The sequence below is a fragment of the Salvia splendens genome, chromosome 5 (genome assembly GCF_004379255.2).
Source record: "Salvia splendens isolate huo1 chromosome 5, SspV2, whole genome shotgun sequence".
NCBI lineage: Eukaryota > Viridiplantae > Streptophyta > Magnoliopsida > Lamiales > Lamiaceae > Salvia > Salvia splendens.
The window spans coordinates 6,089,303-6,116,947 of record NC_056036.1 but is presented as its reverse complement, the minus strand read 5'-3'; the positions used below and the strand labels follow the sequence as shown (position 1 = coordinate 6,116,947).

At 41.0% G+C, this 27,645-nt stretch overlaps 2 protein-coding genes across 4 annotated transcripts; both read left to right on the top strand.

Moving 5' to 3' along the window:
• Positions 1 to 1,298: 1,298 nt before the first annotated feature.
• Positions 1,299 to 17,947, top strand: LOC121803699 (putative disease resistance protein RGA1). Its single transcript, XM_042203331.1, has 5 exons — positions 1,299 to 2,015; positions 2,095 to 2,874; positions 8,586 to 9,357; positions 16,623 to 17,846; positions 17,942 to 17,947. The coding sequence occupies exons 1-5, from the start codon at positions 1,504 to 1,506 to the stop codon at positions 17,945 to 17,947; spliced, it is 3,294 nt and encodes a 1,097-aa protein (XP_042059265.1). The 5' UTR covers positions 1,299 to 1,503.
• A 3,266-nt stretch (positions 17,948 to 21,213) lies between these two features.
• LOC121803438 (UPF0481 protein At3g47200-like) lies at positions 21,214 to 26,732 on the top strand. Of its 3 annotated transcripts, XM_042203103.1 has the most exons (4): positions 21,214 to 21,409; positions 21,622 to 21,688; positions 25,035 to 26,419; positions 26,501 to 26,732. In XM_042203103.1, exons 3-4 carry the CDS (start codon positions 25,052 to 25,054, stop codon positions 26,549 to 26,551), a joined length of 1,419 nt encoding a protein of 472 aa, XP_042059037.1. In that variant the 5' UTR covers positions 21,214 to 21,409; positions 21,622 to 21,688; positions 25,035 to 25,051; the 3' UTR covers positions 26,552 to 26,732. The 3 variants fall into 3 exon arrangements, with proteins under 3 accessions (XP_042059037.1, XP_042059036.1, XP_042059038.1); XM_042203102.1 differs by lacking the exon at positions 21,622 to 21,688; XM_042203104.1 differs by lacking the exons at positions 21,214 to 21,409; positions 21,622 to 21,688 and adding an exon at positions 21,423 to 21,540.
• The last annotated feature ends 913 nt before the right edge of the window (positions 26,733 to 27,645 follow it).

Below are 27,645 nucleotides of genomic sequence, written 5' to 3'. Positions count from 1 at the left end.
ATTCAAAATCAATCTTTTCAAGGTTTTGATATACAATCATGCTCAAAAGAGTCCTTAAACACATATTTTCATGAAATCGCACATCAACCACCGAGGATTCAATAAATCAACAAGCAATTGCAATCAAAACGCACTCACACGTATGACTTCACATTCCCACCGATTAAACCCTTAGATCTTCATTACCTACACTCTCTACATGCATGAGGGAGTTAAAGAAAGTCTAGATGGAGAGGATTGAAGAATATGGGTTTGAATGTACCTTTTCTTGGACGAAATAATCGGTAGGAAGCAATTAAAACCTTGGTTCTTCAACAATCTCTTGGAAAATCGATGGGATCTTGAGTTGAATGGATGAACAAGTGTGGGGGGGAGATGAAAAGGGGAGGGGCGTGTGAAATGAAGTGGGCGTGAGTTTTGGGGGCTAGGTTTAGGTTTTGGGTTTGATATTTTATTTATAGAATTGGAAAAATACAATATTCCCCAATAAATTCAAGATTTGGGGAAATAATTGAAATGAAGATTTGAGAGATTTGGGGAGGGATGATTGGCGTTAATTTGAGGGAGAAATAAGGAGGATTTTCGAAAATCATGGCTAATAAATTAGCCCATGATTTTATTTGGTATTTTCACGGAGCAGAATAAAATAATACGGAGCATAAAAATTAATAAAATCCTCCCATAAAATATAGGGAATAGGCGTGTAAAAATATTCCTCCCACAAGGAATAATTTCCAAATCTTTAATAAAATAGATAAGGCAAGATTTGCTAGGATATTCCAATTAAAACATGGAAAGAAATAATTAAGGGATCAATTGAATAAATGAATAACTTCTTCTCCCACAAGCTAGGAGATTTCGAAATCTCCTTAGGAATAATAGTGGGGGCCGATTTTTATCAAGAATTAAATAGGGTAATTAGGCTTTGGATTTAATTGGATAATTATCCCAATCAAATAATTAAATCCAACAAAATAGAATTCCTCTCCTCAAAATAATAGTGGTCGAAAATTCCACAATGAAAGGGCAAGGTAATTATTTATGATACTAATTAAATCTCACTCCCCATAATAATATAATTCACCGCAATATATTTCATTCCACATCAATTAATCATAACCACGTCATAGAATCAACGAATTTGACTCGGTCAAAACAAAATTAGGTCACATAAGCAAACACATAATAATTCGCCATTTAATTTCTGCAATCAAAGCAATAAATACATTCGTCTTAGGGTTCGAAAATTAGGGTTCGAAAAGTGGGGCGTTACATTGGAAGAGTTACCTGTGGGGCTGGACACCCTTAATTCTCTAGCGGAGTTGAATATAAGAGAGTGTCAAAGAGTTAAGATGATTGGCAAATCACGTGACGGAGGACAATATTCAAAACGGATCCTCCGTGTGCTGAGGATTGTAGATTGCGGTAAGCTTACGGAAATACCATGTCAAATGGTGGAGTCGTCTCTTGAGATACTAGAATTGGATAAATTAGAATCTACCAATGGTTATCGGCTGCGTCGCAAAATCATCTCGTCTTAGAGAACTCAAAATTGATTATGTTCCTGAATTCATCAACACTTGTAGTGTTGAGAGTTGGGATTTTGGCGGCTTGCAAAAGTTAACTCTAGATGTTAGTGGAGGGACTGGTGTTTCTGTTGAAGAGAAGGTTAATGCCATCTTCAAAGTTTGTTGCGAATCACTTACTCAGTTATGCTTACGGGGAGACCAAGATTTGAAGCATGTGCCAGAATCAACGCAAGATCTCACTGCTCTTTCCACGTTAGAGTTGCAGAATTTTGGGATTGAAGAATTGCCTGAATGGTTTGAAAAACTCTCGTCACTAACACACTTATCTCTATCCAGTTGCAGCAAGTTGAAGCATCTGCTCTCATGGGAGACATTAGAGTGTCTCACTGAATTACGACGTTTAGAGGTTAAACAGTGTCCGGTATTACAAATTGGAGTTGCGTGGCTTGATCCCCATCTCACCATCGAGGTTGATACCCTCACAAAGTAAGTACTGTATCAATTTTTTCTTCTTTGCTCATGGAATCAACCTTTTCATCTCTCATAACATTCATCTCTCTCTCAGTGAAATCTTGGATGGAGATATGTCTTTTGCGGCCAATGAAGTACTTATTAATAGCCTTGTCAACACTCTCAACCAAGTCCAAGAGTACTCTTCCAATAAAGGTATCAAACAGCTGCTAAGACATTTGGGCACTACGCAGAATTACTTGAATGGCATTCCGAAAAACTCCATTTGCAGAGACGATGTGCAGATGTTGAGGAAACTTCAAGCTGTGGCTTTCAACGCTGATAATGTTTTAGACGAACTCAAATATCATGCCAATGATAAGGTTCAATCAAGTTTCTCATGCTTTAATGCAAACAAAGAAACACGTCGAAGAATTTCTCAGTCTTTAATGCTCGTCAACGACACCAATAAGGAATTCGTCGATATGATCAATCAGTTTGCTCAAATAAAAACCGTGACAGGATCTGCTGCTCCAAGTGCTTCCTATAATTCAGTCATCCCCGATCCAATCTTTACTGGAAGGAAAGAAGATGTGAAAATACTGGTTCAGAAGCTCATAACTTGTATCCAGGGAAAAGCCATCTCCATCCTCGCGATTGTCGGAAAGGGTGGGGTGGGAAAAGAAACGTTGACTAGGAAAGTTCTAAATCATGGAGATATCAAAGCTCGATTTGGATCACATGTTTGGGTTAATGTTTCTGGAATTTCTGATCCAGTTATGCTTTTCAAAAAAATCCTTTCGATGTTGACGTCAGATACTAATATTGGTGGACATAAGACCGAGACCGAGGAAGATATCCTCAAGGGGATTCAGCAAGCTTTGAAGGATACTACTTATTGTCAAACCATATCAAATGGGATATTCCCACAAAGAGAGAAGATTGCACAAAATCAGTGATAGACTAGGATTGATTACATTGTATTAATTCCTAGAATAGATTGATTACACAATTATTGTAATTACCATAGATAGGGGATCGACCTCCCTATAAAGTGTGAAGCTGTAACACTCAATCATTAAGCAATACAATACAGTCTTCTACTCCAATTACCATCGTCTACTCCCAATTCCTTTCACCAATATGCAAATCATCTCCTCTCTCGATTACCATCTTTAAGATGGTATCAAAGCAGGATTGATTCGGGATCAAGACTCAGAACAATGTCATCATCGTCCCGAATACCTTTCCCGACCTTTTAAGCCCTGCACAACAGCCAAACAGACAAAATGTCAGAATCCGACAATTCCTCAAACACAAACCAACCAATAACACTTTCTGCCGAACAGTTTGCAGAATTATTGAGACTAAGCATGTCTCAAAACTCTCCAAAACAACCCCAATCTGAACCCCAGCCAGAATCATTGGGGGATATAAATCTGAAAACCAAGCTCGAAGGGGAGAACTATCCCCTATGGGCAAAACTGATGGAGCGGGCCATTGGGGGGAAGGGTTTGACGTCTCACATCTCTGGAGTTTCAAAACCCCTCTCACCAACCGACCCAAACTATAACCGATGGCTGCAACGAGATCATTGTTGCTTCAATTGGATCATCAACAACATCGACGCCAGCCTTGTGAACGAGGTTTCCCAATACGAGACGGCTCAAGATTTGTGGGAAAATCTGGCCATCACGTACGGAAGCGGCGCCGACCCATTCCAAATCTCAGACCTGCACAGACAAGCTTACGGGATGAGGCAAGGAAATATGTCATTGGAAAACCTATGGCAGAAATTTCAAGACTTATGGATCTCGATCGATAGCCGAGATCCGAACCCAATGGATACGCCCTCCTCCATTGAGAAATACAACCAAAACGTCCAAAGACACCGGCTGTACCAATTCTTATGGGCCCTCGACGATCGTTACGACACAATCAAGCGTGAGATTCTGAATATGGACCCAATTCCGACGGCGAGGAAAGCTTACGGGTTGGTCAGACGGGAATCCGTCAACGGAAGATTGATGAATCCAGACACCAAGGAGTCAGGAGTCGGGGTAGGACTCGCAACATTCGACCGAAACCGAGTCCACCCCATCCCAAGCGCCGGGAGCCAGCCGCCACCAGCCAAACCCTACCGGCGAGACGAAGATAAAAGCAAACTTGTGTGCACTCATTGTGGGGGGAAGAAGCACACGAAAGACATGTGCTTTCACCTCCACGGATTCCCGGAATGGTGGGAAGAAATGAAGAAGGCTCGCCAACAGCGAAGTGGACACCGGAATCACAGCGGAGGCGGCGGGAGAGCCGCGGCAGCCGTCACAATCAGCGACCGGGCCACCTACACCGATACATCGGCGGGCGGCGCTGGTCCGACTGTGGTAAACGGAGGCGGCGACAGGGACAAATCAACAACGGAGGAGAAAGCTGTTGCCTCAGCATCAATTGCGAGAATGTGGTCAGAAGGTAAAGAAACGAGGGGAGCCCTCACCGGAGTCAGGCAGACGGCGACGGCTTGGGTCCCCACTGGAGAGGATTCGGCGGCGACAAGGGATTCAAGAGAGGGGACGGCAGCTAGGGTTCCTAAAGTAAATGGAGACCTTGCCTTAAAACCCTCCAAGTCTCAACCTTCACAAATAAGCCCCAAACCAAAATCAATATCCCACCCCGAACCCCGATCCGGAAATATACCTCAAAATGCACCCCCAACTTCTCACAAATTTCCCTCTGACCCCCGAGCCAAACCTATCTCCCAGAATCTACCCCATAAGTTCTATAAAATACAGAACCACCCCAGAAAATCAAACCCGCCTGATACTCAGCCCCACAAAACCCGAAAAGTCCATTCCGAACCCCACACAGCAAAAACATTACAGATTACACCCCAAATTTCCGAAAACCTTGAAAACTTACCATCTATACCCTGTAAAAATTCCTTTGATGCCTTGGCTTGTTCCTCTATGTCCCAAACAGGCCCTAAAGATACCCAGTGGATTTTTGATTGCGGCGCAACTGACACAATGTCGTTTGATGCATCTGATTTTCAGACTATCACAACATCCACCAAGTCTTATGTCCAGACGGCCAGTGGGGACCTAGCCCGGGTCCAAGGGGCGGGCACAATTAATATTTCGCCCACTTTACGCCTATCTAATTGTCTTTTTGTGCCTTCATTATCACATAAGCTCCTCTCTATTAGCCATGTAACTAAAGAACTGCATTGCAAATTACTAATGCAGCCTCAATTTTGCATGCTACAGGATATCAAGACGGGGACGATAGTTGGGCGTGGCACTGAGCGCAACGGACTGTACTATGTGGATGAGATAGCCCAACAGAGTGTTGCAATGCTGACTCACGGACCAACGGACAGGCAGGCTTGGCTTTGGCATCGTCGGTTAGGACACCCATCCATAGGATATCTACGCATGCTTTTTCCTAAGTTAGTAACCTCTATGAATTCCTTTCGTTGTGAAACTTGTTTACTAGCCAAGAGTCACAGACATACCTTTAAGTTGAATAATACGAGAATGAAAACTCCTTTTGCTTTAATACATTCTGATGTTTGGGGCCCCGCGCCTGTTATTGGGGGACAAGGTTTTCGATATTTCGTACTATTTATTGATGACTATTCTCGCATGACTTGGATTTATTTTCTGAAACATAAGTCCGAAGTGTTTGACAAATTCACAGAATTCTTTAGCCTGATCCAAACCCAATATCACCAAACAATCCAAACCCTTAGGTCCGACAACGGGGGGGAGTTTGTCAATGCAAAAATGCAAAACTTTTTCAGGGAAAAGGGATTAGTTCACCAAACATCATGTGCCTACACTCCCGAACAAAATGGAGTTGCCGAAAGGAAAAACCGATATATCCTAGAAATCACCCGAGCCCTACTACTTGAATCCAAAATACCCAAGTCTTTTTGGCCCGAAGCTGTAGCTACTTCAGTTTACCTTATGAACCGCTTACCCACCGGGATCCTAAACTTCAAAACTCCCCTCGACATTTTTTCCCAACACTTTGAGCTTCCATCATCCTTGTCTTTAGAACCTAGGGTGTTCGGATGTACTGTCTTCGTTCATATCCCTAAACACGAACGTACCAAATTTTCCCCCTGTGCCCTAAAATGTGTGTTTCTGGGGTATGGAAAAAATCAGAAAGGGTATAGGTGCTATGACCCAGCCACCCGCCAGATACACACCACATTGAATTGTGATTTTGTGGAAGGAGAATTCTTTTACAGCCAATCTAGTAGTCAGGGGGAGACACCAACTTCAGATGAACATCAGAATAGTGACCTACTAAATTGGCTGCCTACACCCATACCCAACACAACACCCATACCAAACATTGTTCCAAGGGAAAACCACTCTGGGGGAGAGTCATCGCCAAGGCCGGTCACAGATGTTGGTCCAACAGATGAGGTGAACAGCACCGCCGGGCCGTCAAATCCAGTAGTACAGAACGAAGTGCAAAGTGACATTGACCAGAGATCAACCCCGGCTTTGAATCTTGAGGTACAAAATTCCAATATTGATGATAGTATTTCTCCAGAAAGTACTAATGTGGATAGGAACAGAGGTGATGGAGGAATGGAACAGTCATATGAGCTACCTCCAAGAAGTACAAGAGGAGTCCCACCTCGGAGGTACTCACCAGAATGGAAAGGAAGAAGGGGCAGATATTCTATGGTGAATACCGCACAAGGACAATTATCAGAAATGGCTCGAGCATTCGAAGCCGCCCTGTACGAAGAAGAAGAAATTCCTCAATCATTTGAGGAGGCATCAAGACACAAACACTGGAGAGAAGCCATGAAGAAAGAAATAGATGCACTCATCAAAAATGAAACGTGGGAGAAGTGCATGTTACCTAATGGGAAGAAGCCTGTTGGATGTAGATGGATTTTCACCATCAAAAGAAGAGCAGATGGTTCAATCGAGAGATATAAGGCGAGGCTTGTAGCGAAAGGATACACACAAGTGTATGGGATAGACTATGAAGAAACCTTCTCCCCGGTTGCCAAGCTTAACACGGTCCGAGCTTTATTGTCTGTAGCAGCATGCAAAGATTGGCCCCTACACCAGTTCGACGTCACCAATGCCTTTCTCCATGGGGAATTAGAAGAAAATAAGGAAGTATATATGGAAGTGCCGCCGGGTTGTGCGGCAGATTTCGGAACAGGACAAGTGTGTCGGTTAAGGAAAACATTGTATGGACTAAAGCAGTCCCCAAGAGTATGGTTTGGAAGATTTTGCCAGGCTATGGCCAAACAAGGGTTCAAACAGAGTCAGTCGGACCACACACTCTTCACAAAGAAGAGGGGAGACAAGATTACCTGCCTAATTATCTACGTAGACGACATGATCATCACAGGGGATGATAGTGAGGAAATCCAAATCCTGCGAGAGAATCTATTCAAAGAATTTGAAATGAAAGATCTTGGAGCATTGAAATACTTTCTTGGAATTGAAGTGTTGAGATCGAGGCACGGAATATTCCTAAGGCAAAAGAAGTACGTCCTTGATTTATTGGCAGAAACAGGCCTATTGGAGTGCAAGCCGGCAGAAACTCCCATGCTTCCAAACCACGGCTTGAAGATAGAAGAAGGAGCGGTACTTGCAGATCGCGAACGGTATCAGAGATTAGTAGGGAAGCTCATCTATTTATCCCACACTCGGCCAGATATTACTTATGCAGTCGGCATAGTTAGTCAGTTCATGCACCGACCGCAAGCTGACCACATGGAAGCCGCCTTGAGGATTGTTCGATACCTAAAAGGAACGGTAGGATATGGAGTGTTCTTAGCAAAGAGAGAAACTCTAGAAATCGACGGATACACCGATGCAGATTGGGCAAGTAACCCCGTCGATAGAAAGTCTACAGGAGGCTACTTCACCTTTGTTGGAGGCAATCTTGTCACTTGGAGAAGTAAGAAACAAAAAGTGGTGGCCTTATCTAGTGCAGAAGCTGAGTTCAGAGGAATCAAAAGTGGACTTATGGAAATCATGTGGTTAAGGAGGTTGTTAACAGAAATTGGCTACCCACCTACGAGGAAAAGTCAATTATTTTGCGACAACAAAGCAGCAATCAGCATCTCAGAAAATCCGGTGCAACATGACCGAACTAAGCATGTGGAAGTGGACCGTCACTTCATTAAAGAAAATCTCGAGGCAGGTACCATTGAATTCCCGTTTGTACGATCAGAAGAACAGTTGGCAGACATCTTAACCAAGGCAGTTCATCCGAAAGCTTTCAAGGAGATTTTGGGCAAGTTGAGTATCGGAGATACCGTTTCTCAACTTGAGGGGGAGTGTCAAACCATATCAAATGGGATATTCCCACAAAGAGAGAAGATTGCACAAAATCAGTGATAGACTAGGATTGATTACATTGTATTAATTCCTAGAATAGATTGATTACACAATTATTGTAATTACCATAGATAGGGGATCGACCTCCCTATAAAGTGTGAAGCTGTAACACTCAATCATTAAGCAATACAATACAGTCTTCTACTCCAATTACCATCGTCTACTCCCAATTCCTTTCACCAATATGCAAATCATCTCCTCTCTCGATTACCATCTTTAAGACTTATATTCTTGTTCTTGATAATGCTCGGTATGAAGATGTTAAAAAATGGAAAAAAATATTAGATGAGATATCGAAAGTAACTTCTACCAAGGGAAATGCAATCATCATCACTACCAAGAATTCAGAAGTTGCTTCATCAGTGGAACCGTTTTACACTCATGAGTTGAAGGTCTTATCAGATGAAGATTGTTGGTTCATAATAAAAGAAAAAGCTTTTCCAAATGGAGATGTTCGATCAGAATATGAGCGCGTTGGAAGAGAAATTGCTAAAAGATGTCAGGGTTTGCCGTTAGCTGCTAATGTAGTTGGCGGAGTGCTTAAAGGTAGATCATTGGAAGAGTGGAACGTTTTCAAAGAAAGGTGTCTCTCAGATACTGAAAAAGCCAAGAGTATCTCGAATATATTGAAATGGAGTATCGATCGTTTGCCTTCGTCATTGCTCAAGATGTGCTTTGCGTATTGTTCAATTTTTCCTAAAGGTTGCAAAATTGTGAAGCAGGAGTTGATTGAGTTATGGATTGCGGAACAGTTTCTTAAACCAAATGGAGAAAATGATATGGAGTGTGAGGGCGACACGTTTTCGAATGTACTTGTACACAACTCTTTCCTTCAAGTTGCAGAGAGAGATAGATATGGAAATGTTTTGAGTTTTGTGATGCATGATCTTATGCATGATCTTGCAAGTGCTCTTCAGAAGATCTTACGTTCTCCAGAGGGCAGCATCAGCCCCCGATACTTGTTTCATGGAAAAGGTTGTTCAAGTGACATCCTAGTAAAAGCAAAAAAATCTTTGCGTACGTTGTAAAAATCATGGATTAAATATGCCCGGTCAATGGATTTTGACCAAATAATAAATGTGACGAGACATTTAATTTTGTGAAATTAAATGACATAGCGTCGTTCTACATTTTACGTAGGTAAATGTAGTATATTCACTTTCTCAAATCCGATTTCCGGTGAGTGAGAAATAGTGGATTAAAGTTGGGCATAATTAGCTTTTAATTAAAGCTTAGAGTTGGAGCTTAGGGAATAATTAACTAAGTGTTAATTATCCCACATTGGAGGATTAACACATCTTTAATGTGTATAAATTAAGTGACTTTATGTTACTTAATAATTATAGTGGACCAAGATGGGTGAAAGAGCCCACACGCGCGCACACGCGCGCGCCGCCGCCGCCCGCCCGCCCGAGCCCGAGCCCGCGCTCGCGGGCCTCGGGCCCGATCTCGATCTTGGACTTGGATCTTGGCAATTGGTCTTTGGGCTTGGTGCTTGGCCCAAACTATTCCTTTTGGACCACCGCCGAGTCAGCAATCCAAGTGGCTTGACACGTCGTCAAGCGAGGCACAGTCACGGTTACGTTTTTGCCATGATGAGCCTTCAATGGCTGGTTGACCCTGCATGGTGGTTGGCCTATAAATAGGCTAGCCATACCACTGCATTAGTACACACACCTACAAGCATTCTCTGCATAAGCTCTCTCCCTCTCCCTGCATTGTCTTTCTGTCGAAGCTCTGCCCTCTCCTCCATCCCGTTCGCCGGAGCTCTGCTGATTGCGGTGCTGCATCAGAAGAGACGTAGCCGTTTTACCTTTGGGGACGACACGCCAAACCGAGAGCACTACCGGGGCGTATCTCGTCTTGCGGGAAGAGGCCTCCTCGACTCGGCTGTCATAGCATACTGGTTTAGTTGTTTCATTTTCGTTGTAACTTCAGTTCTTTTTTGTATTCCTTCTTTTGGGTTGTATTACGCCCGGTTTTGTTATCTTGTAATCCCAGAAACCAACAATCGCAAGACGAGATAGCTTGCCTTTGAAGGAATTTGAACTTCTAAACTGAACTAAAACTTCCGAAACATTAACACCTTTTGCTGGAGATGTCGACGGAATCCAACACTGCTGTTGCCAACGCCACCGCCGCCATTCCCTCCACCATGGCGACCTCTGGACCGGTCAACACTTCATCGGCTCCCTCGATGATGCCAACTCCCGGCTTCCCAGCCGCTTCATCCACCGTCCCTTGGGTTTGGGACAACCCCTTCGGGGCGTCCATTGGTTCCACCTTTGGTGGTTCGGTTGGTTCCACTTTTAGTGGTTCCTTCGGATCCTTTAATGGATCGGGTGTTGGTGCCTTCGGGCTCAATACTGGTGTTGGATCTTCCGGGATCAACACGAATGTGGGGGGCACTATGCCCAACACGAACATGGGGGGCTCTATGCCCAACCAAGTTGTTGGCTCCTTCGGGGGCAACGGAATTGGTTCCTTCCAAGGACCAACTGCGGCACCTTTGGCACCAAGAATGATGCCACCTGCCGAGAAACCACCAAAGTTTAGAGGATCTGACTTCAAGCGGTGGTATCAAAAGATGTTGTTCTACTTGACAACATTGGGCGTCGCCAACTTCCTCACGGAGAACGAGCCGCCCGCACCAAGCGACCAAGAGAGTAGGCTCGAAGTCATGGCAGATTATGAAGCTTGGAGGAAAGGAGATTACCTTTGTAAAAATTTCATTCTAAGTGCTTTAGATGATAGTTTGTACAATGTATACTCCAATGTAACCACATCTAAACAAATGTGGGAAAACCTAGAAAAGAAGTATAGCATAGATAATGCTGCAGGGACGGAACAAGTTGTAGCATCCAAGTTTATGGACTACAAAATGGTCGACTCTCGACCCGTCATGGAGCAAGTCCAAGAGCTCCAAATGATCATCCACTCCTTAGTGGCTGAAGGGATGACCTTGCCCGATAAATTCCTAAGGTGCACGATCATCGACAAGCTCCCTCCTAGTTGGAAGGACTTCAAGAGTTATCTCAAGCACAAGCGAAAGCAGATGACCCTTGAAGACTTGATCGTGAAGTTGCGCATTGAGGCCGACGTGCGCAAAAGTGATCAAAAGGCTAAGGGCTTCACCCCAAATGAAGCCAAAGCCAACCTGTTGGAGCGGGGCGGTCCCTCCAACAAACGCCCTCGCCCAAACCGTCCAAATGACAAAGGGAAGGGAAAGCAGCCTTCAAGGAAGTTTGAAGGCGACTGCTACAAATGTGGCAAACCGGGCCACTTTGCCAAAGACTGCCGCAGCAAGAAGAAGAAGCCGGCAGCCCACGTCGTTGAGAAGGAGTTCAAGGACTGGGATGAGAACGACCTCATTGCAGTGGTCACTGAAGAGGTTAACCTTGTTGATAACAAGGGAGGCTGGTACATCGACACCGGCGCTACTGCTCATGTTTGCTCCGACAGGAGCAAGTTTACCTCCTACACTGCTGTTGAAGGAAGGAAGATCAACATGGGGAATCAAGCATCGTCCGAAGTCCTCGGCGTTGGCAACGTGATTCTCATGATGACGTCTGACCTAACTATCACTTTGAAGGATGTGCTGCATGTCCCGGACATCCGCAAGAACCTAGTGTCAGGATCAATACTAGTTAATAAAGGGTTTAAACTTGTATTTGAGTCCGATAGGTTTGTCTTGTATAAGTTTGGAAAATCCATCGGAAAAGGTTATGTAACCGATGGGCTTTTCAAGCTTAGTGTAGCAACTCGAAGTGTTGCGAAGCCATTGGCCAATAAGAATAAAGCATCTACTTCCTCTTATTTGATTGAGTCTTCAAATTTGTGGCATTGTAGATTGGGACATGTAAATTCAAAAGCCATTAAAAGATTAGTAAATTTAGATTTACTAAAGGCTAATGAATTGGATATCCAAGATAAATGTGAAATTTGTCTTGAAGCAAAAATGACTAAGTTGCCGTTTCACTCGGTTGAACGAAGCACAAAACCCCTTGAATTAATTCACACGGATGTATGTGATTTAAAGATGTTGCAAACTAGAGGTGGTAAAAAGTACTTTATCACTTTCATAGATGATTGCACAAGATATTGCTACATTTATCTTTTAAGAAGCAAAGATGAAGCAATAGAGGCGTTCAAAAATTATAAGAACGAAGTTGAGAATCAACTTGGTTGTAAAATCAAAATGATTCGAAGCGATAGAGGAGGCGAATATGTAGCCCCGTTTGAGGAGTTATGCAACGCAAGTGGTATAATTCATCAAACAACTGCTCCATATTCACCACAATCTAATGGTGTTGCAGACGCAAGAATCGAACTCTAAAAGAGATGATGAATGCACTGCTACTCAGTTCAGGATTACCACATAACATGTGGGGGGAAGCTGTTTTGACAGCAAACTATATCTTGAATAAAATCCCTCTCAAAGGAAAAGATGTTACTCCTTATGAGTTGTGGAAGGGAAGGAAGCCATCCTACAAATACCTCAAAGTGTGGGGGTGTTTGGCAAAGGTGATGGTTCCTCCGCCCAAAGAAGTTACAATCGGACCTAAGACGGTTGATTGCATCTTCATTGGATATGCACTTAACAGTAGTGCATATCGATTTGTTGTTCACAAGTCTGAAATATCGACTATCACAGTAGGAACAACAATTGAGTCGAGGAATGCTGTATTTCTCGAAAATACCTTTCCTTGCAAAGATAAGGAAAAGGTATCAACCAATTCTGAGACAAGAATTGAAGAAGCCACTAGTTCTAAACAAGTGGAAGAAGAAGCCACTAGTTCTAAATCAACAGATGCGGAACCTGAATCGCGCAAGCGTGCAAGGCCCGATCCAAAAGATACAGTACTAAGACGTGGTAATAGAGTCAGAACACCAAAAACTTTTGGTCCTGACTACATTGCTTTCATGTTGGATGAAGAACCAACATCGATAAAAGTAGCCTTTGCTGGCCCAGACGGGCTGCATTGGAGAGAAGCTGTTCAAAGCGAAATTGATTCAATTTTGCTAAACCACACATGGGTGTTGGTTGATTTGCCCGAAGGTGCTAAACCTTTAGGATGCAAATGGGTTCTTAAAAGAAAGTTTAAGGCCGATGGAACAGTTGATAAGTATAAAGCCCGATTAGTAGTAAAGGGTTTTAAACAAAAAGAAGGACATGACTTCTTCGATACCTATTCACCTGTAACAAGGATTACATCTATCCGGGTGCTTCTCGCTATTGCTGCATTGCACAATCTCGAGATTCATCAAATGGATGTAAAGACCGCGTTTCTGAATGGTGAACTAGAAGACGAAATCTACATGGGACAACCCGAAGGGTTTGTAGTACCTGGACAAGAGAAAAAGGTATGCAAGCTCGTGAAATCCCTATATGGATTGAAACAAGCGCCATTGCAATGGCACTTGAAGTTTGATAATGTGATGTTATCAAATGGGTTTAAAATCAACGAGTGCGACAAATGTGTCTACATCAAGAGCACTAATAACGGTCATGTTATAGTGTGTCTCTACGTTGATGATATGTTAATCTTGGGTAGCAACACTCAAGTAATTAACGATACAAAGGCCATGTTAAAGAGAAACTTTGACATGAAAGACATGGGTCTAGCCGATGTAATTCTTGGAATGAAGATTCTAAGAACGAATGATGGAATCATCTTAACACAATCACATTATGTTGAGAAGATATTGAATAAATTCAAAGCCTATGATGGCGCGCCGGTTAAGACTCCAATTGAACTCGACGTTCACTTGAGCAAAAACAAAGGCGAGCCCGTTGCACAAGAAGAGTATGCACGGGTCATCGGGTGCATTATGTACTTGACTAATTGCACTCGACCTGACATTGCTTGTGCCGTGAACAAGTTAAGTCGTTACACGAGCAATCCAAGCAAAGAGCATTGGAGAGCTCTTGTGAGGGTTTTGAGATATTTAAAACATACTCAAAATCTTGGGCTACACTTCTCGAGATACCCCCCGGTGCTTGAAGGGTACTGTGATGCCAATTGGATATCCGATAATAGAGACTCACTTTCAACAAGTGGATATGTCTTTACTATTGGGGGTGGTGCTGTATCGTGGAAATCCACAAAACAGACCTGTATAGCCCGATCAACAATGGAATCGGAGTTCATTGCCTTGGATAAGGCTGGTGAGGAAGCCGAGTGGCTTAAGAACTTCCTTGAAGACATTCCATGTTGGTCTAAGCCAGTGCCACCAGTGCTGATTCACTGCGATAGCCAAGCGGCTATTGGAAGGGCAAACAATGGTTTCTATAACGGTAAGTCTCGACATATACGTCGACGACATAACACCGTGAGACATTTGATCACAACAGGGGTGATTACAATTGACTATGTGAAGTCAATAGATAATCTAGCGGATCCGCTAACCAAAGGGTTAAACCGTGATCAAATGAATAAGTTGCTAGAGGGAATGAGTTTGAAATCCACAAACTAAAGAATTGTCATAGTGGTAACCCAACCATGATGACTGGAGATCCCAAGAACTTGGTTCAAATGGACAACTAAGCTATGAGAGTTCATGGAAAAACACTCAAACTATATCTATTCCCTAGAGAGCAATAGAGTGTTGGAGAACTTGCCTCGTGGTAAAGGCTAAGTCTATGACTTTTAATGGTTCTTAAGGATCTCAAAGAGATGGAATTCTCAAAGAGACCAAGTATGGCAAGGTACTTGACTAAGAATCACCTACGTAAGTGCGAAGTGTGGTCGCTTCATAAAAAACGCACTTATGAATCCAAAGTGGTGTCCAAGACCGCAATGGACACAAAACGTGAGAACGGATGAGGTTGAGGTGTTTAAGCGTTAACACCATTGTCTCGGTGCACGCCGTGGGGGATTAGTTCAAAGCATCGCGCTACTAAGCCGCCTGTGTATCCGATGGTGTCGACTATGGAGGGTTCAAAGTCAACAACTACCTATCCTTATGCTTATATACCTCGCGAGGGTTGAGCTTGTGTCTGCATGCATATGCATTCGGCTATTTCCACTCATGTGGGGGATTGTAAAAATCATGGATTAAATATGCCCGGTCAATGGATTTTGACCAAATAATAAATGTGACGAGACATTTAATTTTGTGAAATTAAATGACATAGCGTCGTTCTACATTTTACGTAGGTAAATGTAGTATATTCACTTTCTCAAATCCGATTTCCGGTGAGTGAGAAATAGTGGATTAAAGTTGGGCATAATTAGCTTTTAATTAAAGCTTAGAGTTGGAGCTTAGGGAATAATTAACTAAGTGTTAATTATCCCACATTGGAGGATTAACACATCTTTAATGTGTATAAATTAAGTGACTTTATGTTACTTAATAATTATAGTAGACCAAGATGGGTGAAAGAGCCCACACGCGCGCACACGCGCGCGCCGCCGCCGCCGCCCGCCCGCCCGAGCCCGAGCCCGTGCACGTGCTCGCGCTCGCGGTCGCGGGCCGCGGGCCCGGGCCCGATCCCGATCTCGATCGCGATCTCGATCTCGATCTTGGACTTGGACTTGGACTTGGACTTGGATCTTGGCAATTGGTCTTTGGGCTTGGTGCTTGGCCCAAACTATTCCTTTTGGACCACCGCCGAGTCAGCAATCCAAGTGGCTTGACACGTCGTCAAGCGAGACACAGTCACGGTTGCCACGTGAGAAATCCACACGCTCCACACACGGGTGGCACATTACAGCCACACGCCTGTAACCGACGTCGGTTACGTTTTTGCCATGATGAGCCTTCAATGGCTGGTTGACCCTGCATGGTGGTTGGCCTATAAATAGGCTAGCCATACCACTGCATTAGTACACACACCTACAAGCATTCTCTGCATAAGCTCTCTCCCTCTCCCTGCATTGTCTTTCTGTCGAAGCTCTGCCCTCTCCTCCATCCCGTTCGCCGGAGCTCTGCTGATTGCGGTGCTGCATCAGAAGAGACGTAGCCGTTTTACCTTTGGGGACGACACGCCAAACCGAGAGCACTACCGGGGCGTATCTCGTCTTGCGGGAAGAGGCCTCCTCGACTCGGCTGTCATAGCATACTGGTTTAGTTGTTTCATTTTCGTTGTAACTTCAGTTCTTTTTTGTATTCCTTCTTTTGGGTTGTATTACGCCCGGTTTTGTTATCTTGTAATCCCAGAAACCAACATACGTTAATCTTCCATGGTGAAAGTCACGATGATGGCTTGTTCTCGAGTTGCAAATCTCTGCATGCTCTCAGTCTTGACTGTGACCAGATTAAAAAGTTGCCGGACTCTATTAGTGAGTTGATACATTTGAGAAATCTCAATGTTTCAAGAACAAGGGTTGAATCTTTGCCAACTTGGATTTCTAAGCTCCGTAACTTGCAAACCTTAAATGCATCTACAGAATCTCTGCGACAGCTGCCAAGTACGTTGAAGAACTTGAGTAGACTACGGCATCTTTATGTCTGCCATGGTGTAGAGTTGCCTGCCGAGATAGGGAGATTAACTTATCTGCAAGGACTCAAGTTTAGGGTGGGAAAAGACAAAGGATACAGAATTGAAGAGTTGGGGAATCTGAATGATCTCAAAAAGCTGTCTATCTATAACCTTGAAAAGGTGAAAGACAAAGAAGAGGCTCAGAAAGCAAAAATATCTCAGAAGCGAAAGTTAACCGAGCTGAGTTTTGAATGGGATGCAGATAGAAAAGGTGAAGTAAAAAATGCTGAGGCTGTTCTGGACAACCTTGAACCTCACTCGGGCGTGAAGATGTTAAAGATTGCAGGATTCAAAGGCACGGCATTTCCATCATGGGTTCAGAAGATGGCACATGGAGATGGGTCTTTGATAGGGGGGCTGATTGAGATAACACTGAGTGGCTGCCAAGGATGTGAAAAAATCCCAGAGCTGGGGCAGTTGCCAAATCTCAAGATTCTTAGTTTGAGGAGATTGAGCAGAGTGAGGCGCATAAATTCTCAATTCTATGGGAATATTAATGTTGGAGGGGACAGTTTTCCAGCACTTGAAACCCTCTTATTGACAGGTATGTTTGAACTGGAAAAAATAGAAGATGCTGGCCAGAAAGGGAGGAGGGTATTTCCAAGGCTTAAATCCTTGAAAATCTACGGGTGTCACAAATTGGAATGTCTCCCAAGTTGGTTATTCGATAAGGCTTTGGGTCTCAAAGAAATGGATGTAAGAAATTGCTCTAAGTTGAGTGCATTACCAGATCATCTAGATAACCTCAATTCTCTAGAGTCGTTGACTATAAAAGGTTGTCAAAATCTGAAGTCGATAGTGAACCCAGAGAGCCGACGGGAGTTAACATCCCTTTGTAGTTTGGAGATTCGCGAATGCCAAAAGTTGACGGATATTGTAGAGTCACATGCACCTTCGCTCAAGAAAGTGTCTTTGGTGGAACTAAAAAGCCTAGGGAATATATCCAAGTTTCTTGATACCTTGGGACAGTACTCACCTTTGCTAGCACAACTCACAATCGTAGGTGTACCTACATTCATATCCTATTATGAGAAATGGCGATTCAACAATCTGCGAAAATTAGAGATTGGTGTTTCTATGGAGTGGTCAAGCAGGATTAGTGATGCCATGAAGAAGAAGACAGTTGATTTCATGCTGCAAAGCTGTCGCCGCTCATCACTTGGTGAGCTAAAGTTGACAGGGCTGGAAATTTGGGATGCGCTGCCTAAATCAATTCCACATCTCACTGCTGCTCTTTATAGTTTAGAGTTAGAGAATTTTGGAGTAACTGAGTTGCCTAAATGGTTTGAGGGTCTTTCATGTCTGAAAAAGTTATGTCTTATCAAATTTTCCAAAGTTGACACATCTGCCCTCGATGAAGCACTTCACCGAATTGCAGGAGCTCCACATATGCAATTGTCCAAAAATAAATATGGAATATGAGGGGCTCAAGATTGACCGTGGCTGTGCCATCTATGTTAATCATGACCCGCTTTAGATCCCCTCCTCAATGTAAGTACTTCATCGGTCCTTTTAAACTATTGTTCATTTTGTCAATCCCTCAAACTTACTTTGTCTTCCTATGTCTATACACTACCCTTTATATTTTCTTACTATAATAATTTATTTACATGAAAACCAAACATGTCGCACACACTTAAACTAACATTTATAATCAAATGCAAAGCCCCTAGAATAGAGTGAGTTTGTGTTTGCACACATCTGCGCACTTTCTTAACATTTACTAAAATCTGTGCCAAGAAGAAATCGACAGTGTTTCATGGGACGGAGGGTGAAAAAATTGTTACTAGCTACTATTATTACTATGTCAGCTAAGTATGTCATTACTGTGATTTGATGAAATAACTTGAATAATCCAGGGATGAATCTGGCAGTAAAAGTAAAATACTAGTATGTTGCTACGCAAATACTGCTAGTACTTGGAAGAATGTTTTCTATTCCTTTAACACATTCATTTGGATTTTAATCCGTATACCACTATAATCTACTTTAAATTGTCTTTTCAAGCTTACAATCAATTTTTATTTTGTATGTGTAGGAGAAGTTTTAATGACACTTTGCATGTTTGCATATAAGTTTGAAAGATGAGCTGTACCTTTTTGTCATGATGATTGAATTTTTACTCAATTTTGAATGAAGTCTATAAGTATAAAATTTGAGTCTTCTGCTTAGAAAGCATGAGGTAGTGTTGGTTTTTGCTTCTCATCTTGGATTATGTTTGCATTACGTCTGCTGTCTGCAGATCTTTTAAGAACTACCCTAACCAGAATGAAGAGTCGTGTTACAATTGTGGAGAAATAGGGCATTTTATGACTCGCTGCAGCCAACCCCTTCAAGATGGTATGATTTTTAAATCTAATACTCCCTCCATCCCATTAAATATGCAACATTTACTTTTCGGCACAGGATTTTATGTAGTGTTGTTTTGTGAGTTAATGAAGAGAGAGTAAAGTAAGAGAGAAGAAAAAGTAGAGAGAGTATTGTTTCCATTTTTAGAAACGTTTCATTTTTAATGGGACATAACAAAAAGGAAAACGTTTCATTTCTAATGGGACAGAGGGAGTACTATGGAATTTATAAGATGATTGTTTCATTATGTATCATCATCCTGTCAATAACATTGTATAACTGTCTTATATAGTCAATATGGAAGCTATAGTATTTCCATGCTCAGTGTGGAGAGCTTAGAGGTTTAGGACAAGTTTACTTATAGTCTAGCCATGCTATAAAACTTTCCTATACTCGCATGAAGTAGGATGTAATTGTTTTTTATTTTTAGTTTTTATAATGTCAAGATTGTCAAGTATTCAGAGTTACTTTCTTTGTTTAAATTTTCATTTAATGAAGATTGTGTGTGATTCTTATTTATGATGGCTATTAAGAGGAGTATAGGGTACTGCAGGGTTGCGTTAGTATGCTAACTAATTTACAGTAATAACTAATAACTTTCAATTCTGTGTATTAAAATTATCTTCACAAAGACATAATAATTATATCAATATAACATGTAAATTTAAATATCAATACAAAGACATAATTTATGAACACAAGAAAAATTGATAAATTTATGTTTTTGTGTTGATATTTTTAACATACAAAATTGATATTTAGTTATTAGTTATTAGTGTTAAAAAGTTAGTATTTGATCGCACTGCATAAATTATGAAGTTTTTGTAGTTATAGCTTTACATAATTTGTTATGGATTCTAAATCCTTGCATTATGAATTTGGATCATTATGAGGGTTGACTGTTCAAGATTATTTCAGCATGATATGGTTATTGGTGTTGAAGACGTTGTTAAAATAATCCCCTAGTAGTTCCTAAGTCCTAACTAGGAAGGTTGATTATGCGTCATTTCTCATATGAGTTGAGTTGTTTGTGTGAGTTGGCTAGTGTTAGAATGATTAATGTCCGAGGAGAAAGACTTTGGATTCAAATATATTATGACGCGATCTTTAAATTTTCTGTCAGTTTACCCTAAAAAAACATATACTCTGTATTTTTGTTCGTTGTAACAAATTTACAATATCAGGAATTCTCACAAGTATGGGTGGTGGTCACTTTTTGAAAATAGTCATTCACTTGATAGCTATCGTCTCCCATTAGTACTCTTTCATTTCCTGCTTTTGATTTATATTTTGGAGCAGATCTCTGTTGCATGCAAGGAAGAAATGAGTGTAGCTAGAGAAAAGAAGTGCAACCGCAAGTTAGTTGCTGGCTCAACTAACTAAAGTGACACCTCATCAAATACGGTTACACCGGTTGGAGCTGGAGCCGGAGCCGGAGCCGGAGAGAGAAGAAGCGGCACGAAGAGTATACGACAAGAGAGAGGAGGCGATTAGAGCATGAATTTGATATATGTTGAGAGTAGCCAGAGTCCGGAGATTCTATTTCAATGTATCGTTCCTATATTGAGTATTAGCAGGAATTGTTTGCAACAATCTCTTGTTCGCACACAATAAATAATATGCATTTAATATCTTAATCAAAACCTGAAAATGAATTAGGCTAGGTAGTTAGAATATTAATCAGGGTAATTAGTTGAGTAACTTTTAGTGAATTAAAGTAATTTTACTTTCAATAAGTTACCGTTGTTAAAATTAAATTTCTTGTATCATGAATAAAAGAGTACTACAACTGTTTTTTTTTTGTAACTATCCCACTTTAATTACTACGGAGTGCTAATTATATCAAATTAATTTAATTTGATTAATGGATACTCCACATTGCTACGCATAATTAACTCTGATCTTGCATTATCTACCACACCAATTACAGTTCTGCATTTTGTAACTCCAATTGTTTTGGTCAAATCTCAGTGTACGCATGTCATAAACACTTGTACCCTAAAAGTAAATGCTGACAAAGACCAAAGCGATTTAAGTCCGAAGATGATAGTAAAAATTACTGTAAAAGAGAAGCAGAAGACCCAGATCCAGATCCAGATCCAGATCCAGATCTAGAGAACTCACTCACAAATTAACATAGTCAGTTAACGGAAGATCCTGCCTGGTTAACACACCTTCAATTCAATATATCCTGCTTCGTTTCTACCTTATCTGTAAGTATATACTCTAGTATTTAAGAATAAACTCCCATCTTATAAATTCTGGAGACTTCACAACCCTTCGATTTTTTTAAACTTTGCCAGTAAATAATGCAGCTAATATCACTTTTCTAAATCAAAGTTGGGTATGATTTTTTATGTAGTAGGAGTAAATACTAATTGACCACATTATTACTATTACTTTAGTGTTTTTTTTATGTGGCCAGGGTTTCTATTGTGGATGTGGATCTAGTCTCGAATCATCACCTCCATAGTTTATTGGCATTTCTAAAGGTAATTAACATAATTTAGGGCGGACGATAACGATGGAACATCCATCATCCGCGCCCTATGCTTCGTCCGCAGATGATAGGGCTTCGACCACGCTTCGTCCGCCCCACTGCGGGTCACGCGAACGATACCGCGGACGATACAATGCGTTTTTTTTTTAATTCTTCAAAATTTATTATATATATACACCCCAACTTCACTCTTCCATTCACTCTACTCTTCCATACACTAAAAATGAATCTCGGTGATTACCCGAATCCAAATAGTCCGATGTTCAGTAGTGGTGCAAGGTGGCCGGATACAGACCCTGATGAATACCGACCCTTTGACTCCAACACCCAGTACGATCCCGATTTCAGTACGGATTCGTACGGGCTGTCAGACATGGAGTCGTCTCCCACCCGTGCCCACGCCCCACCCCGCCGCGCCGCCGCCGCCCCAGCCTTGGGCTCCGCCACCAAGAAGAAGCGGAACAGGCAAAGGGCCCAAAAGTTGCCGCCTCGGGAGAAGAATGAAGAGTTCGCCCCAGGGAGGACGAACTACAACCCGGATGAAACCATCGTCTTGGTTAGGTGTTGGATTAATATTTCGGAGGACTCAGTGTTTGCCAACAACCAAAAGCAAATCGCGTACTGGGAGCGCATCGTTGATTACTACAACGAGGCAGCTCCGCAAGCACTGGGATCAGGTGAAGAAGCAGGTCAATTTGTTCTCGGCGGAGTACGAGAAGTGCTTGAGGGAGCAGGGCAGCGGCAAGAGTTTGACTGATCTGCGCGATAAAGCGCTTGCGTCGTACATTTCATTGTACGACGATTTCAAGCATTACAACTCCTGGCCCATCTTGAAGGATAAGCAGAAGTTCCAAGGAGGGATTATGCCCCTATCGGTTGCGGCGAAGAGGACGAAGAACACCACCGCCGGTTATTATACGAGCAGCGACAGAGGAGCACCTCCGATGGACCTCAACCAGCCGATGTATGAGGATGAGAGTTTCGGCACACTGATGTACTCCCGGCGTCCCATTGGCGTCAAGGCTGCCAAGAACAAGGGCAAGGCGAAGGTGACATCCTCACAGGCCGCGGCCTCGGACCCGACCCCGACCCCGATCTCGAACCCGACCTCGGCCCCGACTTCGGTTGCGGGACATGCCTACGCGGAGTTGGTGGCGACCGCCAACCGGAGGACGTTGTTGGACACGCACCACGCCCTCATGTAGTGTGAGGACCCGGGCAATGCCGAATACCTCAAGTGGATGATCAATGATCTGCGCCGCAAGCGGGAATGAAGGATCAGTAATGTAGGATTTAGTGAACTTGTTTTTTATTTCTAACTCTTGTAATTTTTTTTAATTAGTAATGTAGGATTTGCCTTTAATCGTAGTTTTTTTTTATAATTTTGCATAACATATTTGAAAACATAAAAAATTAATTAACAAAATAGTAGTGAAAACTATAAGACGGACTTTATGGCGTCCCACTGCAGGTGGAAGGGTACGAGGATAGAATATTGATGTGCCAGAGCATAGGGCGCCCTATAGGGCGGACTTTAGAGCGCCCCATTGTGGATACTCTTACCAACAATTTAAAGTTACTATTTCATATCTAGATTCCAACAATTTAAAGTTACTATTTCATATCTAGATTCCAACAATTTAAAGTTACTATTTCATATCTAGATTCTCCACTCAATAACATTCCTTGTCTCAGTTTTTAATTCTAGATCGGATATACTTTTTCGACAGTTTAAAGTCACACATAATAGCTACTCCATGAACATTTTTTCAAACTTTCACAATGACTTTGTTTAGATTAATTTAACAGCCTCCTGTTTGTGATACCGGATTTGATTTTCTCCTGGAGCATTTTAATATCTACTAATACTACTTAGTAATATATTCATATTTTATTATATTTATAATAGTATATTATTAAGATTGATTTTAAAGCTTGTAGTTCATATACTATTTTTCTTTCAAATTAGTTATTTTGTTGATATTCTCATGTTCATTTATATTTCATGGATTTTTTTACATTAGAAATTTTTATTGATTTTTTCACTAGTAATTTTGTATAAATCATTTTAAATTGTATTCATATAAAATGATTTTTAAAATTTAAGAATTGAAAATATTTTTTTGGTTCTATAAATATTTTAAATTATTGATATTAATAAAATTAATTTTAATGTCATATCCTTTATTATAAAAATATGGAATTGAACATAATTCTTTGATCTAATAAATATGTAAAAACATCATACTCATATTATTCGTAAAATCGGTGCTATGCTCTAAAATATCCACTTTTCCTTTATAGTTTGTCACACTTTTATATACTCCCTCCGCTCATTCAAAATATCCATATTTCCTTTTTAGTTTGTCACACTCAAGATGACCGATTTCTATATTTGGAAATAAATCTCTCCCTCCTCTCTCCTTATTAAAATATTCAACAACTTTTTTTCTTTATTTATACCACCTAACAACTCATCCTAAAATGTCGTACCACTCAAGAATGTGGGACGGATGGAGTATTAGTTTTATAATGAAATATAAGTAGGATAAAGTTAGTTGAATGTGTGGTCCATTACCAAAAGTAATACTCCATCTATCTCACATTAGGAGTCTTCTCTACATTATTCTTTCTCTTACTTTACAATTTCTCAACTTTAACATTTATTATCATTTTTTTTAAAACAAGTGCAGAAAAGTTAACGGGACTCTTAATATGGGACAGAGAGAGTAAAAAGAAATGAGACATTTATTGGTAGACGAATGAAAATGGTAAAATGAGACGTTTATTGGTGGATGGATGGAGTATATTTCAATAAAAACATTGTTTATTGCGTTAAATGGAGTGAGAGAAAAGTAAGAAAGAGGAAAAAGTAGGAAGAATAAAATAAGATAGATAGTGACATAAGAAATGAAAAGTGAGTTGATTATTACCATATATGGAAATGACTCAATTATGAACTAAAATAGAAAAACGACTCAGCTATGGTGGAACGGAGAGTATGAAATTGCCAAGTCGTTCTTGCTACTCTTTGGGGTGTTTGGACTAAAGCTAATCTTTGAGTTCCAATTGCTTATAAGAAGCTGATAAGGTGTTTAAAGAAATCATGAAATTGTCAAAATATTCAGATAATTGAGCTGAACAAGACAATTGTGGTTTAGAATGAGAAAATCTTCGGATGAATTTGGATAGGTTTATGTTGGAAATAAGAAATCGTAGTGACTAGTACAGTTACTTATATAAATTGATTGTTGATAAACATGGTTAATGAACTTTAAAAAAAAATTAGTATACCTTCTTCATATATACAGAATTCATTTATTTGTACATTCTGACAGGTACCATAAACCAGAAGATGAAATCTGTGAATGAAGAATCACAAACTGTACTAGCTGAGTTGTTAGTATCTTCCTTTGACAAAAAACTTGATAAGTTGTCTGCAGATCCTTCGTATCCGTATGCAGCATCTATCTATAATGTTTCTCAGAGTCTGCGAAAACAAAAGGAAGAAGCCTATACTCCTAAATTAGTATCAATTGGGCCATTACATCATGGTGAGTCACAACTTCAAGGCATGGAAGCTTTTAAATTGAGATTCATGCATAAGTTCTTGACGAGATATGGAGTTGGCCTAAATACCATAGCCAAATTTGCAGCAAAGGAAGAGGGTTTTGTTCGTGGGTGTTATGAGGGTACAGTTAAGCTTCGTCCTAAGGAACTGGCAGAAGTGATTGTGTTGGATGGAATATTCGTTGTTGAACTTTTGCTGGAAAACTATGTCATTCAGCTGAGGGACGTAAATGAGATATTATTTGATAGAGACTGCTGGATGTACAATGAATTGATGCATGATATGCTGCTGCTAGAGAATCAGCTACCTATAAGAATAATGGAGACCCTACTGAATTTTGTGGATCTTTCATTCTTAAATGAAGGCACCATGGTCACCATCTATGATCTTGCTCACAATTTCTTCAAGAACATTGGTATTACAAGCAAGGTACCATTGAAAGCACGTTGTAGTCAGGCTAGGCATTTTGTCGAGTTCCTTCTGTTTCTCCATGCTCCGACAGAGAAACATGCGGCTTCCCAGGATAAGGGACTGAGAATTCAACTTGCATCTAAGAAGTTTGAATATAGTCGTAGTGCAACAGAGCTTGTCGAAGCTGGAGTCAGGCTTTGCAGCGGAGAAGGAAATTGTTTGTTTGAGGTTTCTTTTGATCCAAAGGAACGTGTGTTGACAATCCCCAAATTGACAGTAAATGAATCGACTGAGACATTCTTCCGGAATCTTATAGCCTTTGAACACTTGGGCTATTATGGCTACTTTTCCAAGAACATTACAAGTTATGTGATGCTCATGGATAGGTTCATAAACACTTCGCTTGATGTTCATCTACTTGTTAAGAATGGCATCATTAGGAATGAGTTAAAACACAAGCATCAAGTAGCAGACCTTTTCAATAACCTTCACAAAGGTGTTTTGACTGAAGTGAACGATTTCTATTTTGCTGATCTCTGTGATACTTTGGATGTCCACTGCAAAAGTAAATGCAAAGCCCGCTGGTTTAGATTTACAATGATGCTACGAAACAAATGGGTCGAATCACGAGAGATTCTGGGACGCGTATATTTCAACAACCCTTGGTCTGTCATATCTGTTTTCGCTGCATCTCTCTTGCTCTTTCTTACCATCATACAAACAGCCTGTTCAATTCTCCAGGTATAGTTTCACAATTATAGTATTCAGTTTTGATTGTTTATGCCATCTGAGAGATATACTATTATCTTGTTCTTTGTTTAGGTGGTACCAGTTCAATTTATTACCGATCCATGGGTGGTTCGTCCAAATTAAAGTTCTTGCTCAGATTCTGATGAGGTTTACCTTTGAGTTTTCATTCACCTTCTAGATTTTATTCCAACTCTTGTTTGAATTATGGTTGGCAGTTGACATTTGAGTGATGGTACCATAGATCAATATCAGTCTGTGTATCGAATTCTATGGCAATGAATCTAATGATGACTCTTCCTCTAAACCTTGCATGTGCCAGTAATTTCGTTTAGTTACACAGTTAGATTATTGAATCAGCATGTGTTCTGTGTTGGAAAAAAAAATACTACAAACTATCTAAAACTTGTGGAAGCATCAATCAGACGGATGAATTGCACCAGACTGGGAAAATCTGCACTCACTCTCAATCACTCCATTCCAATTTCTGAATAGCGTGACTTTCACTCTCTCTTTCTTTTTGTTACTGTCACATCCCTAATCCCTAATTCAGTAATTAGTGATTCTTTGAATCTATGTCAACTGGCAAATGAAATATGCCCATGTATTTTGGGTCAATGAGTTTGGCTCCCACATAATGAGCCCCTTAAATCTCCTGACTTAAATAATGCATGAGAATTGAGTCGAGCTTCGTTGCAGAGAAGATAGTTGTTTGGTTGAGGTTTATAAAGAAAGGTGTGCTGAGAATCCCCAAATTGACAGTAAATGAATCAACTGAGACATTCTTCCGGAATCTTATATTCTTATAGCCTTTGAACAATTGGGGCTGTTATGGCTATCGCTGAAATTACTATATGATACAAAGACGTTGGAATCGTGTTTGGTCCAATGATTTTTTACTAATAATAAATGTTACAAGACATTTAATTTTGTGAAATTAAATGCAATAACGTCGATCTACGTTCCGAGTAGATGACCGTAGTATATTCATTTTCTCAAATCCGATTCCCGGTGAGTGACAAATAATATATTAAAATTGATCACAATAAAGCTAGAAATGAGCTATGTGAAAAGACTAAGGGATTAATTAACTAGGTGTTAATTATCCCACATCGGGGATGATAAACTTCTCCGATGAAGTATTTAATCAGATGAATTATCATGTGTAATAATTATCGTGGAATAAGACGGGTGACAGAGCCCATACGCGCGCCACCGTC

What these genes read in the sequence shown, in the direction of transcription:
- LOC121803699 (XM_042203331.1), top strand. Translation starts at nt 1,504, where the DNA reads ATGGTTATCGGCTGCGTCGCAAAATCATCTCGTCTTAGAGAACTCAAA. An exon ending in GAGGTTGATACCCTCACAAA is followed by an intron (nt 2,016 to 2,094) that starts GTAAGTACTGTA and finishes TCTCTCTCTCAG; the next exon opens with TGAAATCTTGGATGGAGATA. An exon ending in CAAGCTTTGAAGGATACTAC is followed by an intron (nt 2,875 to 8,585) that starts TTATTGTCAAAC and finishes CATCTTTAAGAC; the next exon opens with TTATATTCTTGTTCTTGATA.
- LOC121803438 (XM_042203102.1), top strand. Translation starts at nt 25,052, where the DNA reads ATGAAATCTGTGAATGAAGAATCACAAACTGTACTAGCTGAGTTGTTA. An exon ending in CAGCCTGTTCAATTCTCCAG is followed by an intron (nt 26,420 to 26,500) that starts GTATAGTTTCAC and finishes TTCTTTGTTTAG; the next exon opens with GTGGTACCAGTTCAATTTAT.